Below are 18449 nucleotides of genomic sequence, written 5' to 3' on the forward strand. Positions count from 1 at the left end.
CTCAAATATAAAAAACGTTTAATCTGATCGTGCAGTTTACAGTTTTAGTCTGTGTGCCAGACCGAAATCGATCCCTCCGTATTAAGTGACTGTAATTTACAAACAGATATTTTAGAATATTAGACATATTTACAATAAAGATTATTGTTTTTATGAAAAGTCATATACTGTATATTCGTAGTACACACGTTCTGTATGTCATAAAACACTTTTTGGATGCTCATCTGCAATACAAGAACAGTGTGCCTTGTGTTTGTCTCACAATGTGCACAGTTCTGTACGGTTCTATACAATTATTTTAATAAAACACCCACCACCCCTGTAATATGTCCAACAGTCATCTTCACCAGACACTTTTACACAAAGACGAGATTTTGAAAAGAAATTACACAATAGCAAACTTACTTTTTGTTTGTTTATTTTCACTTAAAACTGACAAATTTATTATAAAAGAAATAAAAACATTGTTTAATGAAATTCAGTATAACCACACATAGGAACATCTTTTCTTATGATCTTAAAAGAAATTGCATTGCAACATTATTTTTTGGAATATAAACATCCGAAAGTGACATAAAATACTCGCCTAACATTTATAAAATCTATATTGTTACGATGATTGAAAACCTTTCGATCCCCATAACGCTTTTAGCAAAATAAGTTACGTTTAATCGTTTAAATTTGTTATCGAATATTAAAAAACTAACGAACATATTTTTTCCCCAAATGTCGTCAAACAAACACGACACAGATTTAAAAAGAAAACTTGCGTACGGTATGTCCATTCGACTTTATGTGACTTCGCTTAATTCTATTAAAAATTATATATGTATATATTCCCTGCACACGAGTCTTTTGTACGTAATTCTCTCTGGGAATGGACTGCAAGTTCTGCAGCAAACGTGTTGAAAGATCACAGTTCGTCCCTCTTCTTTTCGTCGTCGTCTTTTTCTTCCTCCTCTTCAACTTCCTAAAAGTGAAAGTTTGTATTATTATTATAAAGGAAAATGAAAACTAGAAAATGTTAATTAATCCAAATAAAATATTAACTTTACACGAGTTAATTTATGATGCTCAGAAATATCAGTAGGATAAGAAGCCTTTGAAAGTTATTCAGTTATCAATGTAGCCTTTGACTAAAAACAGTTTGCTACTTGTATATGACAGAGTGAAGGTATAATAGATCTTATTATACTTCCTCCATAACTACTACTATTGAAATCAGTTTTTTAATAATTATTCCAAAACCAGTCATAATTTCAGTAGTAACTGCCATTGCTATGACCTAGTCTAGATATTTTTTTAATTTGGCTAACTGGATTTGATAGAATTTGCTAGTATATCTCAATTTTAGAAAATTGAGAATTGGCTCGTGATTAACAAGTTTGCAAAAATGTATTCAACACTGCAAGAAATTTTACATTAAAGGAAAACATTGTAATTCTGTTCTCAATTAGAAGAATTATGATAAACATCTTTAAAAAAAATTGTGTTAAATAAATTTTAACTTACAGCAATAGAAAGGAACAAAATGTTATAAAATTCAAAAATTTATTGTGTTCAAGCAAACATTGATGCCAGATGCATTACTAGTTTCACCACCAATTTTCCCTTGCCTGGGTTTTCTAATTTCATCAGTTAACCATTTTTAAACCAAGTAATCTTCCATAATAGATGTAATCTTGACAGGATAAGTCTGGCAGCACAATAATACATGTGGGGCTTTGTTGTGCTTTGGTTAAATCACTTCTTCGTTGAAACACATCACAATTGGTTACAATAGTGCCGTGATGATTTTGCAAGAAATGTTTTAACAAATGTGAAAATTGCTCAATATATTTGCAGATAGAGATTTTGTTAGATTTATATTTTATCCTAAAACAAATTCATTCATCTCTGCTGTAATTTTGTATTCCTATTACTAGGTCATAGCATTTCAATTGAAATTAATTGATACAAGATGCATTATGGTGTTCAACTAAAAACTATTAATTTTCAAAATTATAAAATACACTGCTGGCCATTAAAATTGCAACATCAGGAAGGAATGATTGTACAAACATCAAAATCATATGAAAGGAAGAAGAGGTTGGGATATGCAAATGATTAGTATTTCAGCGCATTTAGACAACGCAGGAGGGCCCAACGACATCTGAAGCACTGCATTTCTCATTCAGAAATCGCTTTGTAAGGTCAGAATATCGTGTTATGCCTCGAATAAGAAGAAGAAATGCTTACCAGCAAGTGTCGGAATTCGATAGAGGCAGGATCGTTGCCTATCGAGAGTGTGGATTATCGTTCTGTGATATTGTCACTCGCACTGGTCGAAATCTAACCACTGTCATGCAAATATGGAATAGATGAGTTGCTGAGGGTCATACTGAACAGCATGCAGGATCTCAACACCCTGCCACGACTAACGCCCGAGAGACAGACATATTGTGAGGTCAGCCGTGCAAAACCATACAACCACATCACAGACCATTAGTCAGGAAATGGGCTTGTTTGCAGAATGTCCAGTATCCGTGCGTACGGTGCGACGTTTGCAGCAGCATGGACTGTCAGCATGGCGACCATTACTTTGGCTTCCCTTGACAATGCAGCATAAAGAGAGACGGCGACTCTGGTGTGCCCAACGACAAAGCTGGATACAGGAGTGGCACAATGTCATCTTTTCAGACGAGTCCCGGTTCTGCATGCAGCATTCTGATGGCCATATACGTGTCTGGAGGCTCCAAGGAGACCGCTCGTTGCCTGCTTGCATTCAATATCGGCATAGGGGCCTGCAGATGGTGTGATGGTATGGGCAGCCATTGGATACACAACACACACATCTCTAGTTTGCATCGACGGTAATTGGTACATTTCTGACATCTTACGTCCAGTGGTTGTGCCCTATCTTCGAGGCCTGTGAAACACCATCTTCCAACAAGATAATGCAAGACCACATGTTGTGTTCTGACCTTCCTCGATACAGATGGTATTCGATTGTTGCCTTTGCCTACACAGTCTCCAGATCTCTCACCAATTGAAAACATCTGGTCATGGGTTGCTGAGAGACTGGCCTGCCACCCCTCTCCAGCTAATACGGTTGATGAAGTGTGGCATAGACTTGAAGCAGTATGGAATGAGTTGCCCAGTTCAACTCCATGCCTAACCGGATAAGGTTTATTTTAGCTGCCAGGGGTGGCAACTGTTTCTACTAATTTTGCACCCCTGTAAACCCCCAAACTGCTTGCAAATTTATTCATTTTGTCTTCATGTCATACTATTTACGTACAATAAATATATATATATATTTATTATATATATATAAAAAATATATATATATATATATATATTTTTTTTTTGCTTTCCTTCTTGGTGTTGCAATTTTAATGGCCAGCAGTGTATTTACACTTGCTGGGAGTGCATAGATCAAGTTTAAAAATATAACTCAGTAGGGAAACCAAAATATGTAAAAATTGCCATAAATTCTGACATATTTCAGTTATATCCCTTGGAATCAGAAGAATTTATTGTAATATTAAAATACTCGAGTAAAACTAAAAAATTATTGAAACTCAATCTGCTTAATTTTACACAAATTTAAGATTGTGTACAATAAAAATTTTGTTTTTGTTGTTAGAAATATCTATTAAATTTATCTGTTCATTTGTAATAATAATAATAAAACAATATGAATGGAAGAAAGCTATAGAAAACATTTGTCATCCATTGCTAAATGATACAAAGCCATATAAATTAATTTCCATTTCTAATATTTCACATTTCAGTAAAAATTAATAATTGGATTTCTTTTCCTTAAATATAGCATCTATTCACTCTTAGAGATGAAGCTCTGCATTTATCCAATGTTTTAATAAGTTAAATTTACGTTCCATTTGTAATTTTATTTAGATAATTATTCTATCCAAATCATGTTGAGTTTATCAATAGATTTATTACTCTTTACTTAGTTTACAGCAACAATCCATCTCATTATCATGGATGTTCCAATTGAACATCTTGATAAAATCCAATTATCAACTATAATTGGAGGGAGAAATCACATCATTATATTTCTATAAAAATTTTCAATGATGTCAAGTGTAAATTTATACCTATTTATTGGATTATTAAAAAAAAAAAACACACATTTTGAGAGTTTAGGAAATAAATAATTGCATAATAAATCTAATCTAATTAAAATTTTGTTTGTTCATTTTTTCAACTGTTTTGCCATTTCATAAAATTCAAGAAGAAATGTAAACATTTATCATCAATTGTTAGGTAACATTTTGAAGTTATGATTTTCTAATCATCACAGTGCTTTTGATATTTGTTATAATCGAGGGGCAAGTTTAAGGAGATGTCACATCATGCATGTCCAGATGTAGTGGAGGACAAACATTCACTCATTTTCGTTTCATTAGAAGTATGCTGAAAAGTATAATAATACTGAGAAATCACTTAATATTTCAAGCGAATTGCATCTTCACGTAATGCAGCTATTTTTTCTACTAATTCGGTAAACAATGCAACAATATTTCTATTTGCTTTAAAGTGGAGATATTAATATGAATTTACAAAATTATAAGGTAATTTTCACACCTTTATTTTTCAAGAAAAAGTGCAAATTCAGAATACTGCTAATACATAACACTTGCTCGCTGTATCCAGGCATCTAAAATTTGATGATATTGTTAAACCTATCCATCTGATGTAACTTGTTAGTGAATGCTAACAAAAATCTAATAATAAAATGTTTTGAATGTTTATTTAAAATAAAAATATAATAATCTAACTATACATAATCACCTTGTTAAAATGTTTTTTAACTATTCAGTTTATCATAATTGAGGTGAGACTAAAGTTTATGACAAAGAAATGACATCAATCATCAAGTTAGCAAAGTTAGTAGCACAATGTTGTTATAATTCTCATTATTAACTTAGTCAGTTTCTAGTAATTTCTATTAATTTTTGTATGGAAATATGGGCAAGCTAGCATTCTGACCAATTGCGCAATGTATCAGAAACATGATATAACCCTATTTTATCAAATTTTTTCTAAAAATATTGATTAATAGTTTCATAAACAAACAATGTTCTCAATACAATTTCTCTCTCATAGCAAATCTACTTGAGATGGAATATAAATAAAAACACCCCCTCTGTGAGATAGAAGATATTTCTATGTAAACATATCTAGTTCATGGTAATGTCCAAATTGACAATTAAAAAATTTAGTTAATAATTGTTATCGTTAATTTAAGCTGTAATAATACATTTATTACAACTTAATGAAATCTATTAAATTTTAAATAAATTTTAAAATAAAATCAAACCTCTTCCTTTGGTGAAGCTCCATCAACTCCACCCGAATCGAGGAATTTACTGAGACCTTCAAGTGTGCGTTCCCCATTAAAATCAACTACCTGCATTAACAAAAAAATATGTCTCATTTCAAATATGTTTTCAGCAGTGTTTTTGTCAGGAAAAAAAAAAACTTACTTCATTAGTATCTTTCTTGAAAAGTTTAATTGTTGGAAAACTATGAATCTTGGTATGTTCTAATTCATTTGCAGTTGCATCCATTTTTGCTATAACAATATTAGATGTATCTTTATATTTTTCTCCTAATTTTTCATAAATAGGTGCCAACTGCTTGCAATGACCACACCATGGTGCATCTGAAATTAAAAATTTTCATTAAATTATTTAGAGAAAGTTAATTTTGATAGAAAAAGCATTATTTATTGAAGAGTTTAACTTACAAAATTCTACTAAAACATCTTTGGTCTTATCTAGAGCAACATCATCAAAATTATTTCCTACTAAGACTTTAACAGGTCCTTTATCCCAGTTTTCAGGAACACTTTCAGAAAGTAGATGTTGCTATTAAAAAATGTATGAATTAAAATGTTTCAAATGCTATTTTCAAGTGAAACTAAACTCAGAGCAAAAATGAACACTTAAAAGTTATGGAGATAATATCTTGTACGTACAATTTTTGACTAAGACTATGATAAATATGCATAAAAATCATACATATTTTAGTACCCAGATGTCCTAGCCTTACTTATGCTATAATTAATAATGTGAATATAGATTATTAAAAGTGCTGTGTTACTATATATGTAAATGTTCGTGATGATATTGATCTACAACTATATTATATTCCTGTAAATTTTTTCATTTCAAAAACAATTAATGCACTCAAGTAAAATATAGACAACCAACGACCGAAGTGATAAGGCATCAGCCTATTATTCTGGGAAACAACTCCTTGGGAATTTTACATGGACTGTCTGGAAGTGTTGGGCTCCTTCCTCACCACCCAGATGCCTTCATTATAGGTATAATTAAAAAAGGTCCTCATTAGTGCTCACAGGATAGAAAAAGAGAAAAATGAAAAAAATATATAATTCCAAATTAATGTTATAGTTTCCTTACAAAAGTTATTGTTATCACATTGTGATAGACACACAATATTTTTAAAAATTTGAACAACAATGACATATTTAAGATATAAATTTTATATCTACAGTTGAGTATAAATGTTATTGCTTTTAAATAAGATATTTTAAGAAAAAATCTGATGCTGAATATAAAATGATTTGTGCACATCTTGTGACGTTTATTAAACTTTTCAACACACTCCGCACTCTGTTGTTATGATCCATTTAATGTCTCAAAATAAGACAATTATTTTGTAGAATTTAAAAAATACAACATGTATTATGATACTCTGAGAGTAAATTATAGGCAATTATTTGTATGACTATAGATAAAGCCACAATTAAAATATTCACTACAAATTATATATTTAGTGTAACAATTTTGATATTCTATAATACTACTAAATGAAATAAAAATTTTGATCTAGAGATTTGAGAATTACTCCAACATTTCTTGTTGCATTTCAAGATGAAGGTTACAAGCAGGGCTTTGGAGTGGAGCAGGAGCATGGAGCAACAGATTTTTACTCTAAGCAGGAGCACTGAAATTTGTAGTGCTCTGCTGCTCTGATATATATATATATATACAGTAGAGAGTTGTTTATCCACCAGTTATCCGAAATGTTGGTTATCCAAACGCTTTCCAGTCAGACTGTGTCGTGCTGAATCGAACTTTTTTGATACTAGATTTACTTCTAAAGTATAATTTTTTTGTTTTTATATTTTTCAATATATTTATTTTGTTTGTACAAAATAAAGAAATAATTTTTAACGATACAATAGCCTCGATTATTATTATAAAAATTTTCGTTAGGCTGAAAATCGACAAAAATTCAACACGAAGCGACACGCAACGGAGAAAAATTTCAACATCAGACAGGTTAATATATTTTTTCGTACATAATCGGTTATCCGAACAACCCCAGTCCCCAATTGATTTGGATAAATGACTCTACTGTATATATATTTTTAATATTTTAGCCAGTGAGAATGGGAGTGGCATAAGTCATAAAATTTAAAAATTGAGTTAAGCCCACATTTGAAATCCTCTGACATAGTTCAGAATGAAAGTGGCTTTTAGTCATTAGTACAGAAATTCACCAATAGGAGAAGCACTAATATTCGTTTCCTACATTTGATTTTTAAATAATTTTAATTTATTATTTAATGGTTTGTTAAATTTCTCCAATTACCCATAAAGTGACTTATGCCACTTCCATTTTCACTGGCTCATTTCATAATTTGCATTTTGCATTGTTAACTTTACAACACAGATTATTATATAACATGTGGCAAACTTGTCAAGCGATACATAACCTCAGTATTTTTGTGTGCTTGGTCGTGAGTGTGACAGTCGTTTGTTTCTGTTCGCAATCAGTTTGTTATAATCGTATATCGTAATTCGTTTGCAGAGGTAAAATTATTATTGTTTGGTTATTTTGTATGCACGAATGTTTATATGTGTCATTTCTCAATAACACTTAAATATTTGATTATGTAAGCCATGGTATCAAACTAAAATTTAAAACAGTCACCCGTGATAGATAGTCGATTTACGGAAGAAGAGCTTAAAGAAATATTCGTATTTGAATACGATAACGGGAAGAAGAAGTCAGTAAAATGCAAGATGGAACATAGTTAAATGGCAAATCTATACAATGCAACTTCAAAGCAAGTGGAACTAGTGTGTCAAAAAAGTTCAATCTTTGGCGGCATGTGAAGCGTAATCATCCTGAAATTTACAAAGGGTTAGTTAAAAAGAAGAATCAACAAGATGAAGCAGCTGCAAGAAGAAAACGTAATCACAAAAATTTTACCATTGCTCTTTCATGTCATAAAAAATGCAGAACTGATCAACCAAAAATTGATACATAATTTTACATCATCGAAGATTACAATCACTATGGATAATAATATTTTCCACAAGGGACTTGTTGAGATAGTGAGTGGTGTCATACTCATACAAACCATGTTCACATTAAATAACAAAGGATTCCAAAAGATCACTGGCAAAATGGCTCAAAAGCTTGGTGTATTGAGAGGACATGATGCTGTTCATGAATTAGTAATAAGCACAGCAGAGTCTGCTCACATCAATCTAAGACAAACTTTAAAAGGACAATTATGCTATTTAAAGCTAGATGCTGCAAACTGTGGAAATAGAAACTCAATCCCTAGATACAGTAATGAGATGGGGTTCTACATATGCCATGCTTGATCGTCATCTTTTTTTTTCAGACTACTGCGACCAAGTAGCTGCTGCTGGGACAAAAGACCTAGAACTTAGCAAAGCAAAATGGGATGAAGTAAAGGATATCAGAGCTGTTTTACAAAAATCAAATATTTCCACAATTCCTCTTCAAGCTGATCTTTTTTATATGTACTTATATATCATAGAAAAAATTAATGTAATTCCTATAAGAATATTTTAACCAGAGCACGGAGCGGAACTGGAGCAAATACTTTGATGCCGGAGCAGAGCAACTGAAAAAAATGATCGCTCCAAAGCCCTGGTTACAAGAGAAATCAATCAATATATAAACAGATTAAATACACCAGATCAAACTCCTTTGACTTGGTAACATTACCAATCTGGAAAAACACTTGATAAAAGAAGTAAAACCAATTTTTTATGTTTTGTTTTTCAACTTGAAGTTTCTTAAAAGTTTAGAAATATTATGAACTTTTACTGGCATTAAGCCATGCTAATCACATGGATTCACATTAAAATATGGTCTACCATCTAATAGGAATAAAATGTAGTAATTTAAGAATAAATTTAATTTTCTGTTTGTTTTTGTTGTGTCATCTAATGTTATTATGTATAGTATATCAATGATTCACTATCTTACATAAATTAAAATTTTCACTTAAAAAAAACCTATATCTATAGGAATTCAATATTGCTTAGATAATAGTAAGTAAATTTATTAACACTTAAAGCTATGGTATGTATGTAATAAAATTTCTTCGGTAAAATATTAATAAGCTACCTTGATTTTTCCATCCAGAACACCTTGCACGAAGTTACGGATATTATCTTCACTAAGGCCAGATGTGGGAGGCTTAAACTTAGTCATTTCTTCTTCTAACTGGATTAATCGCATGTCTGGTGCATCCTCTTTCTTCAATCCAAAAAATTCCATAATTCTTTCATGATCTTCTTCATCGATGTCAATTGTTACAAATAATACCTAACGTGAAATATTTTAGAATTGATATACAGTAAATATCTTTTCTATTATTTTGTGATTATAAAAAATTATAAATTAATTAAAGAATTTATAAATTAAACTTACTTTCTTTTTAAAATCTTTAGCAACTTTACGGAACACCTCAACTAATTCATTATATTCGGCACTCTTTTTGCTTATAAATAATAAATTATGAGCTTTTATATCTCCACCAAAAACTTTCTGAGCAGTCTGAAAAGACAACAGAATGATACTTAAGTTCATAATTTTTAAAAGTTTATTTAAAAAATATATGAAATTTATACCATACTTACATCTTGATTAAAATCAACAACAAGAGGTAAACTGTTCATATTAATAAAATCTTTTAAAAACTTTTCTGTTACTTCGCCATCAAAATCATTTCTTCCCTCATCAAACTAAAAAAAAAAATAATAATAATAATTATACTAATAAAATATATTTTTAACAAACTATTGTATGATACCTAATAGTTGAGTAATAGTAAATAGTAAACCTAATGAGTAATAGTTATTCATTCTCAATAAATACAAATTTAACAGAACAAACTGTTTACTTTTGTCTTGGTTCCCCGATTTATGTGACAAAATACGTTGTGGTACTTCTTGTTTACTAAAAGGTCTTAATGGCAAATCATATTACAGTAGAGCGTCGATAAGTGGAACGTCGGTAAGTGGAATGGCCGGAAAGTGGAACGATTTTCAGTCGGACTGTGTCGTGCTGAATCGAATGTTTTTGATACTAAATTTACTTCTAAAGTATAATTTTCATGTTTTTTATATTCTTTAATATATTTATTTTGTTTGTACAAAATGCAGAAATAATTTTTAACGATATGATAGCCTCAATGATTATTATAAAAATTTTCGTTAGGCTTAAAATCGACGAAAATTCAACACGAAGCGACACACAACGGAGAAAAATTCAACAGGAAGCGATACGCAACGGAGAAAAATTTAAACATCGGACAGGTTAATGTATTTTTTCGTACAAAGTCGGAAACTGGAACAAATCATTAACTGGAAGGACCCCAGTCCCCAATTGGTTCCACTTATCGACGCTCTACTGTAATAAAATCTTATGAAGTATAAGTTCATCTTACAACAAGCACTGACTAATATTTATGAAAGTAAGATATTTTAATCACAAGTACGAATGGGAAAAATGCTCACACACTTCAATTAGATGACTCATAGGTTTCAGCCACTATTTTCTCTATTTCATTCACGTTGTGTCATCATTTACTAGAAATAATGCTATTCATTTTAGTGTGACTGTACAGTTTATTGAGCTTCATCTCTACATTACATATCCTATAAGAGTTTACAACTTCATTAATTATAGAGTAAAACATGATTGATTTTTTAACATATCTGCTAAATCACATTTACTTCTTTCATTCTGTAAAAGTTATTTTTATATCAGTGAATAAACTAACCAATGATTCTAAATATAATAAAATAGTGTTGATTGATAGGTAAATGGATATTCTGTAGCTATTTAATCAGTGCTGTAGTAGTAAACTCGGCAGAAAGTATACAGTTTATTGTTTTTTCTTTAATATTTATAATTGGTAGTAGAAAGAAGATAATGAGCAGTTATTTATAGGAAAAATAAAAGTATTAGTTTGGTCATTAGAAATAAAAAAAATTTATGTAACAAAAGAATATATAATATTTCTATGAAAAAAATTGAGTATGTTCAGCATACTGCCACATAACATTTACTATAGCCTGACTTCACTGGCTTTTGGAAACATGGATAGGGTGACTGGGTTAATTTGGAACAGGATACAAATTTCAACCATATGAAATAACGTAAAGGTTTACCCTTATAAGATTTTGATTTATTTGAGATTTTCGAGAATGAGCTATGCTCATAAATCAGGATCACACCATATAAAAATTTAATTTTTTAATAATTTATAAATCAAATGTAAAAAAAAATCTTTATTATAAAATAAAAGTTAAAAATTTGCCAACATATTTTCTAATATGGTGGTGAAATAATAAATTATGACAATTTGGTCCATATTTTATATGTGAAGTTGCATTATTTCATAAATGCAAATTTATATAATAGTTATGTATTTAGATTCAGGTTCTTAACCAATAAAACTGGTCAAATACAATTCTAATGAGGCTTAAGATTTTTCTTCTAACAAAGTTCCAAATCTATCAAACTAGGTCTCATAATATGGTTTTAAAAACCAAGTACTTCAATATTATCCTTCATATTTGAATATAACTGTTTTTATTTCCACTGACAAAAAGCTTTAAATAATTAGTAATAAATAACCGAGTTTCATTGGCCTTATTTAATTGATAATACATATTAGAAGCTTATATCTAGCTTTAAGTGATTAAAAGAATTCTAATTATGATTTCTATCTTAAATGTATGATCCATCGAGGATATTAAAATAAAAACTTACTTTTTTAAATAAAACGATGCTATCTTTTTCAACATTGAATTCCTTAAAAACTTCATCTTGAGAAGTAATTCCAAATGAATAATCATCTGATTCTAGGGCAACATCCAAGTATACCTTTGCTTCATCTGAGTTTATATCTTTGAAAAATCCCATTAGAACAACTTCGGCACTTTGTTGGAATGCTTTGGCACTTTCAACATTATCTAAACTTTCGGCAGGTGGACCAATTTTTTTCTTTAACCAACGGACAATATCTTCTGCCACTCGTCCACCTAAATAATTATAATTTACATAAACTATCATGTTTTATTAGTTTTATTGTCAATATTAAAAATATAAAACTATAAATCTCTCTTTTAAAAAGTTTGTTACTAATTATCTAATTGATCAAGTGCTCAGTCCAAATTGCTTGATATCTTAATTAATTAGCCGTATTGTAGCCCAGTAAGAATCTGGTCGTGTAATTCTATTTGACTTTATATGAAATTATCTAATTAATCTTTAAACTAAGCAAATACCATAGTTATATTATTTTTAAAAATATTTTAAAAAATTCTCAACCAAATATATGTAATCAAGTTATTTTGTTTGTTCTATTTAATGTTGTCAACCATCAATAATAATTATTCAAGTAGCTTAAATTATTACTTAATGTCAGATACAATGTTTGTTAAGTTACAATCTGCAATGTTATATGTGATAAATCAAAACAAAATATATTTTTCATATAAATTGGATGTCATATAATCCCAACAGAAAATTTGATAATAGATTTATGACAGAAGTTTATAACTGGAATGGTTTTATGTCTACTTCTACATTTTAAGATTTGGCCAGTTTAGGCAATTCAAGCATAATCATTCAGTGATTGAAATACAAAGTTCAAGCAAACAATATCAACTAAAGTTCAGTTTATATATAGCCACTTAGCTTATGCAGAAAATTCTCGAATGAATCGGAAGGGACAAAAATTTTGGGTGTTTGATATAAGGAGAACAGCAATTGATCAGTTATGACTTGTCAAAAATACATTTATTCATGACCACTGTGCTGACATAATATTGATACATACAGATCACATTAAATACAATATTATATTTTTAAGTTATGTGCTGCAGTATGCAGTCCAACATAAAGGGTATATGAGATAGTTAATATATGAAAACTATAAAACACTACGCAAACCTATGATAGTTTTTTTCACCAAAAATCTCTATCATCACCTGCTCACATTTGTTGTAATAATTCTTTCATTACAGTATTTTTCAAGTCTGAATTTTTTCAAATTTCCCAAATCTGCAGAATTTTAAGCAGAGTTCAGAGCATTGAGAGCAGTAACCAGTTCATTATGTTTAAACACATTTGGACTTATTAGATCATCATTTGACTCTTAGTTGTAAATCTGCAAACACATTATTTTCATATGTATTATTTTTGTATAAACATGTCTAGATCAGTGGTTCCCAACTTGTGTTCTACAAAACTAGGGTTCTGCAGAACACAAATGAGTTTTTCAACTTTAATTAATATCTCATAGGAAAAGAGGGGCCTATTATAGATTCTGTGTGGTTCACATTTATGGAATATAAAATCTGCTGAGTCTAAGGGTGGGAGAATCAAATCGTGTATTTTATTATTTTCCGAATATTTGATTCTTTGTATCTGACTACTAAAGTATTCATTCCTCTTAGGGAAACTGTTGCTCAGGGGTAGCAATATTCAAATACTTATTTGTTCAATTAGCAATCTGTAAAAGAATTTAATGAATTTGATTTTTCCACTACATCTGCTGACGAAATCATCTGTAAAAATGAATTCTTCACATTAATTGCCAGTTTGAATTAATAATAATTACTTATAAAATATAAAAAAAAACAGATAAGTAATTTTTTTTATTTCATTTAGAATCAGTAAAAATTGTAAGGATGTCAGAATTTTTTTAAATAAAAGTGAATCAGAGTTAAATCAAGGATTAAAATAAGTTTGAAACAGCTGCTCTACACCATCAGTAGCTTGTAAAAGATCCTTAATTGGTACACCCTTTTATATTCAGTTTCTTGGTGATCGCATTTTTGTTCTGTTGCTTCATCTTCAGTATTATTATTATATTGTTATAGGGGTTGGAAATAGTCCTGAAGAGGATGGTTTTCAAATTCTACTTTTTTGAAACAATTTCTGATAGCTGTTCTATCAATGCTGTCCAATCTTTGAATAGTTGTCAAAACATTTCATTTTAATAATTTCAACACCTGCCTGTTCCATTTGCTTCAAAAATAACATACCAGGTGATATTTATCTCTCTGTTTTACCATTGTAATTATACCTTGATCTAGGGGATGTAACTTGCCGATGCAGTTAGCTGGGGAAAAATACAACTTTTATGTTTTTCAACTTCAGTTGTTCCTTATATGACATGCAACATCAGCAAATTGCCTATGAAGATACTCTTTATTGATTGTTACCTATTATTGTGTAAGATATTTCCCTTTCTTGATTTTCAATCTGGCATCAAAAGATTTCAGGCTTTAATGCCAGAATGAACCTTTCTGTGAACAAAGCTGTAGTCATCCATGCATTTTATTGTCTTCATATGTACAAGATGTACATTTTTCATGGAGCAACACTTTGCAAACTTGTTTAATGCAAGCAGCTTTGATTTTTCTGACCTGTCACCGGTGGCGTAGCTACATATTCAGCGCTCTGGAGCAAGTCGAATTGGTGCGCCCCCTTGTTCCTCAGAACAGGTCCCGCGAAATTTATTTTGAACATTTAATTTAAAAACATATCTAATTATTCTGATTTAAAACCTTACTTTATAACAATTTATTTGAGATTCAAGGCATTTCAACAATAAGATATTCAATTTAATAAATCTTATAATATAATCGAGATGGGTTAATAATAATAATAAGTGCAGAGTCCAAACGGTTAGGAGTTGAAAGTTGAAATTTGGTTATAAGTCATGAGAACATACATTTAGAACAGATTTTTCAAAATTCCCCCATGGGGGAGAGAGAGAGCATTAAGGCTTACCCTGAACAACTCTGCTTCTACTGTACTATTTTAGATGCGGTTTATTGCAGTTTTGATTCCGTTTTAATAGGGTATGTACACTAAGATGAGATTTTTTGAAATTCCTCCCGCAAGGGAAGTGTCAACAATGGAAGTGTTAAGAGAAAACTACGTGCAAGATTTATGAGCACAGATGCGGTTTTTGCGTTTTTGCAGGAAATCGAACATATTTTTAGACCCTTCTAAAAATTCTCTAATTAGTCGGGAAACAGAGGGACCTAATTCTTGCATTCTGTGAAAACGAGTAAGATTGGCTATAATGTAACAATCTTAATCTTCGCTATCATCACTTTTTGCCCAAGCAACGTCTGGCTTATCTGCTAGCAATATAATAATCTTTTACTAAATGATAAAAGCTCATTGTTAATGAAAAAGTATTAAAAATTTATGATGATAATTCAATTTTTGTGGGCCCTTGACACTTGGGGGCCATGGCTTAAGCCCTATTAGTCCTTATGTTGATCTGCCCCTAGATATAATAACCAGAGCAAAGACGGTGTTGTGACAAGCTGCTTCTTAAATAAGTTTTGATTAATTTCAGTTTTGAAAAACTTCATTCTGCTGTCGTCCTCGCCTGTAAAGTTAAAAAAAATGAGACATGCTGCAATAATGTCAGAGAACCTATTTGAAGCTGCAGTGTGAAATAAAAGTAGTTCAGCAACTTGGCTTATAGAAGTAATTTTACCTGACTATAGAAACACATTTTAAATCAAAGCAGTTGAGGTCAAAAACTAGGCAAATATGCCGACTGTAACAATTCTGATTGTTTCAGAATATTTTTATCAGATGATGCGACAAGATATGCAGGCGAAAAGCACTTGAAAAGTGTACATAATTGTCGAACGATTCAAATCTAATTGTTGATTGATTATTACATCCAAAAATTTTTTACAAATGTTTTTACAAGTTTTTATTTTGCCCTTTGTAACTTGGCGCTCTCATAATTCGTGCACCTGCTCCACGGTAGCTACACCTCTGCCTGTCACTATTTATGCAGAAAAGTAGGCAATCTCCTTTTACTATGCTTCCCATCAAGGCAGGTCTGGTCTTAAGCAGCATGTTACAAACTATCTTACTAAAAATATTTTTACATTTGTATCAGAAACCAATTTATTGATCTAATCATTACGTACTGTCAAAAAAAATGCAGCTTCTTCAATAGCTGCTTTTATACGAGAAAGATTCTGCCCTTGTTTGAATTTTGTAATCTATTTGTTTGATGCCTTGAAATTAACAAGTTCCTTCTTGACTGTTTCATCACAATTTTTCCGGTGAAATGGGACCATTCACAGGAATGTTGTTTGTTCTTGAATTCATTAACTAGCCAGATAGTCATTTATGTAGACTATCATGCTAGCACTGTTTTCTAAGACTCAAATAACCAATCTTGAATAAATAAATCATTTTGAATGTCAATAAAAACTTGTAAAATTGTATTTTAATGATAAAATACACAACTGTGCACCCAACAAATCAGATAAATAATTTACTATTGATTAGAACATAATAATATGTACAATTTTTTGCAAATTCTCTTAAAAATTAATTTAATATACTTTAAAAATGAAATAGTATTTTTAAAGTATATTAAATTATTAATGAAAGTAATCTAATTAATAATTAAGTTAATTAATTATAGGAAACTCTAATTAATTGCCTCATCATTTTTATAGACATGTTAAATCTGATTATAAGATAGAAATTTTAATACAAGAAATTGCATATCGGGCTTCTTCTAATCTCTTGTATAAACATAAAATTTCCTTATTACAAGAAATATGCCTATTTTTTTGAATAATCTTTAAAAAATGTTGTTGAATCATCAAAGATTAATCTAGGTTATCAGTTTTCATATTATATTAGTCTGTTTATCTATAAAATATAAAAATTCTAGAGATTTAATCAAAACTTTTTAAGAAAAGTAAGATTTACATATGTAAGAACTAGTAAATTAGACTGGTTTTTGATCAATTTAGGTATGGAATGCTATAATGAATTCTAAGAATTTATAAAATTTTTTCTTCTTTTTTGCGTCAGATTTAATTCTCGTGCATTAACTTTAAAAATTATAAATACATTAAAAAAATTTTAACATTTACAATTATACGTCGTACAATTTTAAAAGCTTACGCAATACCGAATGTAAAAATACATTTATAGTATAATATTAATTGTATATTATTTTAAAACTTCATAAAAAAATTAGTAACGATGATAGATGATTTGTTCTTAAAACAAAATTGTGCTTATTAATATATTTTTTATAATGATGATAAATTATTTAATAAAAATGCCTCCTCGTTCTTTAAACCGAATTATTAAATTATTTTACATTTTAAACAATTAATAGATAATTTCTCAACGTATCACAACCTTTGTATTCCGACGGTTTTCCACCTCTGAAAAACTTTAAAGTGGGGTAGCCACGAACGTCGTACTGTTCGGCCAAATCGCTCTCCTGGGTGGCATCGATTTTGGCCAACTTAATTTCGGACGCCTCCTCTTTTAACTGTTTGGCCGCCTTGGCATATTCCGGCGCGAGAGCCTTGCAATGTCCACACCACGGGGCATCTGTAAATATACACAAAATCCATTATCGAATAAAACGACACGTAATATGTGTTATCCGTAAGCCCTATTTATTACATAATCATCTCTTCCGAAACGGTAAGTTAAAGACTTTGCAATTTGAAGCGACGTACGCATCATTTAGAATACAGAAACAGATTGACGAAACATCTTCGGGGAGTGGCAAAGCCAACGTTAATACTTACTCGTCTTTGGTTAGCTTCGGAAGACAATGTATTGTTTTGCAGTGTTATAATTTTAAACAGGAGGGAAGTGGGTCTTTCCCCAATCTCTTGAAATTTGTTTTTTTTTTTTAAATAAGGCAGAATTTTACAATGGCTTGAATTCATAAACGTTTATAGCGTAGAGAATAAAGGAGTATTACTCAGTATTGAAAAACAGAAGGAAGAAGTATTAAAAAACTTACAAAATTCGACCAGAATATGTTTATGTTCCTGAACGGCTTTGTCGAAGTTATCTTTGTTCAGAACTAATACCTCGTCTTCAGTCGGTATGTCTCCGGATGCGTTAATAATTGTAAAAAACAGCACCGAAAGAACGAACGGGATCGACATTTTTTTCCTTATAATTTAAAAAAGAAAATTATGCTTCTTCCCTTCTCGAGACGAACAACCCCACTGATGAGAAAACGTGGCAATCATCAAACTAATCACGGCGCAGGCGCAATATCATCTTTAAACAGTCGTGTTTTATCATCA

The 18449-nt window shown here is 30.4% G+C and overlaps 1 protein-coding gene across 2 annotated transcripts in view; it reads right to left on the reverse strand.

Moving 5' to 3' along the window:
- Window positions 1-401: 401 nt before the first annotated feature.
- The window catches only part of LOC136987706 (protein disulfide-isomerase-like), a 111308-nt gene continuing 93260 nt past the window's right edge, over window positions 402-18449 (reverse strand). The window contains exons 2-11 of one of the 2 annotated variants that reach the window (XM_067285474.1): window positions 18158-18311; window positions 17536-17733; window positions 12091-12362; window positions 9951-10055; window positions 9742-9867; window positions 9436-9636; window positions 5759-5879; window positions 5496-5674; window positions 5330-5419; window positions 402-970 (exon numbers count right to left, since the gene is read on the reverse strand). In XM_067285474.1, the coding sequence (XP_067141575.1) occupies window positions 914-970; window positions 5330-5419; window positions 5496-5674; window positions 5759-5879; window positions 9436-9636; window positions 9742-9867; window positions 9951-10055; window positions 12091-12362; window positions 17536-17733; window positions 18158-18305 (1497 nt within the window). In that variant the 5' untranslated portion in view covers window positions 18306-18311 and the 3' untranslated portion in view covers window positions 402-913. Of the gene's footprint in view, window positions 971-5329; window positions 5420-5495; window positions 5675-5758; window positions 5880-9435; window positions 9637-9741; window positions 9868-9950; window positions 10056-12090; window positions 12363-17535; window positions 17734-18157; window positions 18400-18449 lie in introns of those variants that run through there. The other variant, XM_067285473.1, reaches the window with a different exon arrangement.

The sequence above is a fragment of the Centruroides vittatus genome, unplaced genomic scaffold (assembly GCF_030686945.1).
Source record: "Centruroides vittatus isolate TY-2023 unplaced genomic scaffold, ASM3068694v2 scaffold_2569, whole genome shotgun sequence".
Lineage (NCBI taxonomy): Eukaryota > Metazoa > Arthropoda > Arachnida > Scorpiones > Buthidae > Centruroides > Centruroides vittatus.